This window comes from Nicotiana attenuata, unplaced genomic scaffold, assembly GCF_001879085.1.
Source record: "Nicotiana attenuata strain UT unplaced genomic scaffold, NIATTr2, whole genome shotgun sequence".
In the NCBI taxonomy this organism is placed as follows: domain Eukaryota; kingdom Viridiplantae; phylum Streptophyta; class Magnoliopsida; order Solanales; family Solanaceae; genus Nicotiana; species Nicotiana attenuata.
Window position 1 is genome coordinate 8400 of NW_017678135.1, and position 4579 is coordinate 12978.

At 37.2% G+C, this 4579-nt stretch overlaps 1 protein-coding gene across 3 annotated transcripts in view; it reads left to right on the forward strand.

Annotated features, from left to right (window-relative positions):
* The window catches only part of LOC109221558 (replication factor C subunit 3-like), an 11534-nt gene extending 7129 nt beyond the window's left edge, over window positions 1-4405 (forward strand). For all 3 annotated transcript variants that reach the window (XM_019386033.1, XM_019386034.1, XM_019386035.1), the window contains exons 5-8: window positions 84-252; window positions 2849-3030; window positions 3982-4118; window positions 4267-4405. In XM_019386033.1, the coding sequence (XP_019241578.1) occupies window positions 84-252; window positions 2849-3030; window positions 3982-4118; window positions 4267-4390 (612 nt within the window). In that variant the 3' untranslated portion in view covers window positions 4391-4405. The remainder of the gene's footprint in view (window positions 1-83; window positions 253-2848; window positions 3031-3981; window positions 4119-4266) is intronic.
* Window positions 4406-4579: the final 174 nt, after the last annotated feature.

Sequence of the window (4579 nt, forward strand, 5' to 3'; positions counted from 1 at the left end):
ATTCACCCATACCCGTTTTCTGGGAATTGAAAACAAGCATGGTGATTCGCCAATGTTAATTTGATTTATGCTTTTCTTCTCAGGCTGGTCCGAGGACAATTGATGTGGAGCTCACAACATTATCAAGCACCAACCATGTGGAATTGAGTCCAAGTGATGCTGGATTTCAGGATAGATACGTTGTTCAAGAGATAATCAAAGAAATGGCCAAGAATAGACCAATTGACACTAAAGGAAAGAAGGGGTTTAAAGGTGATTCAACAGCTTTATCTTTTGATTCTAATCCAGGGAGAAGTTGTAGAAGTTCTGAGTTCTGACTCACCTTTTGTGTTTTATTTTCATCTGTGTTCTCGTGGTTTTATTTTGCAAACTCCTAATACTTTTCATTTGTATTTACATAATATTGGCATGTGATTAGCCTAAATGGAGTAGCACGGCCAGCTAGCATTCATATAGCCTACCCAACTTGTTTGGGATTTGAGGCGTGTTTTTTTGTTCACGTGGTTTTATATGGAGTAGGGTCCTAAGACCTTACCATGTCAAGGATGCAATGAAAAAGGCTGACAGCACTAATGTCTGCTGCATTTTTAGACTAAATAGAGGCCAACACGGGAAAGGAAAGAGTAATGGGAAAAGGTTTAATATATGTAGCGATTTTCTTATTTGCCCAAGTAATGAATTAATTGATAGAAGAGTTTCTTGATCACTAGTAAAGCCAATTCTTCTGAAGCCCAAATTTCTCATTGTGAAGATAAACTAAATGGATATAATCTCTTTACTGAATTTGGTTTTTTTTAGGCAGCACTCAAAGCCTTCTACTTTGGACCTCTTGAAGGGATGATGATAAAGCTACACCCTGGACCTTGGTTGTACTTGGTGATATAGTGTCTTCAACTTCAGTTTGTTTTAAGTGAACAAGAGAGGGTTGCTCAAGTGGTAAGCACCATTCACCTCCAGCCCAAAGGTTGCGGGTTCGAGTCACCAAGGGAGCAAATTGGGGAGTTCTTGGGGAGGGATTAAAAAAAATTATTTCCTTAAAAAAAGTTAGTTTGTTTTAAGAGTATGATGAAAGATGTCATACTCTACCTCAGCCTATGATTTAACCTTTACCTTTGTTTCTTATGTCAAGTGGCACTTAGATGTTAGGTGTAGTTTTGCTAAATAATTGTCTGTTTGCCTCCGTCTGAGCAGATTGCCTCTTTCTTGAATGTGCTGTTCCCATGGAGCCCATTTATATTGTCAGACTCGGTGTTTTTTTGTCACTTGATGAACTAAATCTCAATTTCTTGATTGGACAAAAGAACCAAAATACAACAACAACAGCAACCCAGTAAAATCCCACAAGTGGGGTCTGGGGAGGGTAGAGTGTACGCAAACCTTACCCCTACCCCGGAGGGTAGAAAGGCTGTTTCCGAAAGACCCTCGGCTCAAGAAGAAGAAAATAAACAATAGACAATAGGCAATAGATTGGAAGAAAGAACCAAAATAGTTCCTAATAATAGCTATACATTTATTTTGGTCCTTAATATGCAACTGTGGACAATAGCCCTTCAAGTTTTTCTAGGTTTCGTCATAACCATAATTGTTTATTTCGAATTACATAAATTGATAGTTCAAACCACACTCAAACGCAGGGCATTTCCCATTTTTATAGGAACTTCTACCAGAACAATGGTATCTTCAATTATAGCCCCTCTCTGGGATGTAAAATATATTTCCTCTCACCATCCCACAGTATATGAGACAAATGTATGCATTTCAATTAGGGTCGTATTATGTGGTTATGATTCTACCATATATGTCTTTTTCATTCCGTTGAAAATCGATTTTACGATAAAGACGCTTATGACCTCCCCCTCTATGCCTTGTGGTAATGATTCCTCTGGCGTTACGACCTTTACCACAACAATGTTGTCCATATTTTGTGGATTGGATTTCTCTTATATGAGCTAGTCCCCCTATCTCCGTCTTCCTCGCCTTGCATGCACGTATCTTCTGTGGGAGCTATAAAAGTTTTGATAGTTTCATATATGACTTTGCTCATGTTTTCATTTACTATGCTAGTTTCTAATAAATTATGCTTGGTTGTACATAGCCAGCTTCAGAAACATGTTATTTAGTTTATGCAATAATGAAGGGACCATTTTGGTCACTAGCTGTTTTACTCTCTCCACCTGTTAGGCCAATATTTCGTTTCTCTGCCTCTTTTTAAAAAAAAATTGTGTATAAATTTCTGAAGAATTATTTCCCCTGAATTCTAGCAATGGACATTTAAAGTTGACTATTATCAAATTATTGAGAGGAGATGCACACAAATAGCATTTGCTGCAATCTGCAGTGCAATCATGTACAAAGTGGCGAACCATTATAATATCTCATTACTATTATGTTAAATATTATTAAGTACCCTGACAAAATTTCAGTTAACTTACAAAAAACATATATATGTTGATGCTTAATGTGGGCCAAATTAGTTCTCGTATAGCAAATTTGAACTGTAACTGAAATACATGTCATTTTTTTAATAAGGGAACTACATGTCATCTGTTATACGTTGTTTGTCAGAAGGGAAAAAAAAGATTCATGTGAGATAGCATGACAAAGGTGAAACAGGGCAAGAAGAAGACTGATAATCTAAGGTGATTTTCTCTAGAAATTAGTTTAGGTAAGAAATAATAGTTGGGGAATTAAAAAAGATACTGAAATGTTTTATCAACTGTGAGATATTATTTTCTCGAGTTTGAGTTGTTTACCAGCAGCATTATGTAGATAAGCCGTATTACTTGTAATTTGTGTATTACTTATATTAGCTACCTAGCTGATAATGTTTCATTTTGGTAAATGTTAGTATTAGTGCTAAATGAAGTTGACAAGCTCTCAAGAGAAGCACAACATTCACTTCGAAGAACAATGGAGAAGTACAGTGCCTCGTGCCGCCTAATTCTATGCTCCAACAGTTCTTCAAAGGTTACAGAAGCAGTCCGCTCACGATGCCTTAATGTGAGAATAAATGCGCCAATGGAGGAAGAGGTCAGTGAAATTCAGTTGTCCCGCAGTTGATATGACTACTATGTCTTCTTCTCTTTTCCCTTTTTTTCCTGCATTCTTACTACAAAGTGAGGAGTGGAAGTGTGTTCTGTATAACAATTGCCTGCATCTTCTAGGCTCAGGCTTGCTTTAGACTAGTGTGTTTGTCTGGTCTTTCCTCCAGGACCCATTTAATGGTGGAGAGTTTTTCAGTAATGACATACATTGACTCACCAAAATGGGTTCCAAGTGAAGTGGCCTGCTGCACTTGTTTAGACGAGGTGGACTATAAATGCCCATATTCAGTTGTGTTGGTTAATTGTGTGACACAGAAAGTGCTCTTTTTGAGGAAAGGCCGTTTGTTCATCGTTGAAATAGTTTGAGCAGTCTTTACTCTTATATACCAATTTGTGCCTTAGATAATAGATGTAAGCTCATTAAGGAGAACATTTACCTAGCCAACGCATTATACAGTAGTAGGATATAAGTGTAGCATACTTGTAAACTTATCGTCACATGAGTTTGTTTAATTTCTTCTACAATTTGAACTCTTTCGTTATATTTGGATAAAGTTTAAGAAAAATTGATCATTTTCTTGATCCTACTTCAGTTTTTGTTTAATCATGGATAGGCATGATTCAGTGATATTCCACTAACATGTTGTAGTGTCCAGGAAAAGACGTGTCTAAGATTAATATTTGACTTTAGAAATCACCTCAACTGAAGGGCTATACAACATGTGGTTTTGAGGACCCTGTAACTCTAGTTGACCTAATGCGTAATTTACGTTGGTGTGTGTCCGCCAGGAAGTTCTCTGAGTCTTGTAAATCATTTAAACTTTCTAAATCGGAGTATATATACAGCCTGGTTAGTCATGTAGCAAATGTTGTTGACATGTTCTTTGATTATTTGGTGCATTCCTGAAATTCTCTTACAATATCTCTTGTTCGGCAGATTGTTAATGTTTTGGATTTTATTGCCAAAAAGGAAGGACTTCAACTTCCACAAGGATTTGCTGCTCGCATTGCGGAAAAGTCCAATAGGAATCTGAGGAGGGCAGTCTTGACGTTTGAGACTTGTCGTGTTCAACAGTTGAGCTCATAACACCTTGGCTGGACTGATTTGTCTTAGCTTCTTGCTAGCTTGAGCTGCTAAATCCAAGCTTTTCACATATTATTTGAACTATTTGCACCAGAGTTTCCTTATGCATGTGTTGACCCCTTGTACTATTTGCCTAAGGTATCCCTTCACAAACAACCAAGCTATACCTCCAATGGACTGGGAGCAATATCTTTCAGAAATTGCATCAGACATAATGAAAGAGCAGAGCCCTAAAAGGTACAGCTGCAGTCCATCTAAATAGGGCATTTAATGTTCAGCAAGTGATTTCAGAAGCTTATGCTTTATGATGACAAAGATGATTGTTTTCTTTTTCAGCTCTGAAGTATTATGTCAATGTGCTCTGGATAACTGTGTTTTAAATTGTCTAACTTGGTAACTAGAGGTTGACACTAGAGATCAAAGGCAACTGAAGGTTTAACTTTGAGAAAGG